Raw genomic sequence first — 1,219 nt, forward strand, 5'->3', positions numbered from 1 at the left:
TGTGTGTGTGTGTGTGTGTGTGTGTGTGTGTGTGTGTGTGTGTATGTGTGTGTATGTATGTGAGTGTGTGTGTAGGTGGGTATGTTTGAACGAACACAATATGTATAAATGCATGTGTTTTTGTTTGTTTGTTTACTAATTTGTTTGTAAGCGCACGATGTGTTTGGCGTGTGAATGCGTGTGTCTGCGTGCGAATGATTTTTTTTTTAATTACGAAAGAGAAGAAATCACATAATAATAATAGACCTACTTGATCTACTTTCACAAAAACATAACAAGCTAAACTTACCTTCTATTTGCTGCTCTTTGTTGTTTAGTAATTTCATGGTTCCGTCAGAATGTAAAGATGCTTAGTTTCCTCCTAAACTGTACGCTGAGAGAATCAGAACCACATAAATATTCTCCCTCTTATTCTCTTTTATGAAAAAGTCGTCAGAAAAGTTGTTTTTTTCTTTATCGCTCCTGCATTTTATCATTCGACTAAAAGAAGATCGTGGACTCAACACCACTAGGAAAGAGAGAATCCATTAAAAACCATCATTTTTTGTCACTGTATTTATCCACAAAAGTCATATTATTATTATTATACATTTATATTACACTATGAAATCGGTTTGGGATAAAAGCACCAATCAATCAGTAAATCATAAATTTTAATTTCAGCCGTATCGAGCAATCAAAGAGAAACACGTTTTAATAATATCACTTGCTTCCACAATACTGTTTCATAGGTATCTGATAAAAAGAATATATTCAACATATTAATATCATGAAATTCCACACACCAAAATAAGAAAGAATATGTTTTAAATCTATACAGCATTAATTTTGTCTTCTTATATTATTGTAAATATCTAGAAGTGACTAGCAGAATGTTCCTTAACGTGTTTGTAGAAGTAACATCTCACAACTAATTGTCTAAAATACATTTTGGATTCCACAAAGCAGACTCATTCTACCACATTTCAAAAACGGTCAAAGCGGAATGACAGAGGTCTTGTAAAGATCCATGGAAACACTTTAACTTTAACACCATTTCTACTGGCAAGCACCTTTACTACACACCACGACAACTCTTGGCACAAATGCAGGACTGTTATGGTTTGATATGATGGAGGAAGCGGAATGATACAGGCTGGGTCAACGTTAACTACTTTATGACAAGAGATAAGCGCAGTTGTTTGTTTTTTTTTAGATCCGGGTAACCAGGTAAGGGCTT

General features: G+C 34.1%; 1 protein-coding gene across 1 annotated transcript in view; it reads right to left on the minus strand.

Annotated features, from left to right (window-relative positions):
* Positions 1 to 674, minus strand: part of LOC101862429 (F-actin-uncapping protein LRRC16A) — a gene marked incomplete in the record, with an annotated part of 68,161 nt that extends 67,487 nt beyond the window's left edge. The window contains 1 exon segment of the mRNA XM_035970980.1: positions 290 to 674. Within this exon segment, the coding sequence (XP_035826873.1) occupies positions 290 to 326 (37 nt within the window).
* Between the last annotated feature and the right edge of the window lie 545 nt (positions 675 to 1,219).

Source organism: Aplysia californica, unplaced genomic scaffold, assembly GCF_000002075.1.
Source record: "Aplysia californica isolate F4 #8 unplaced genomic scaffold, AplCal3.0 scaffold00352, whole genome shotgun sequence".
In the NCBI taxonomy this organism is placed as follows: domain Eukaryota; kingdom Metazoa; phylum Mollusca; class Gastropoda; order Aplysiida; family Aplysiidae; genus Aplysia; species Aplysia californica.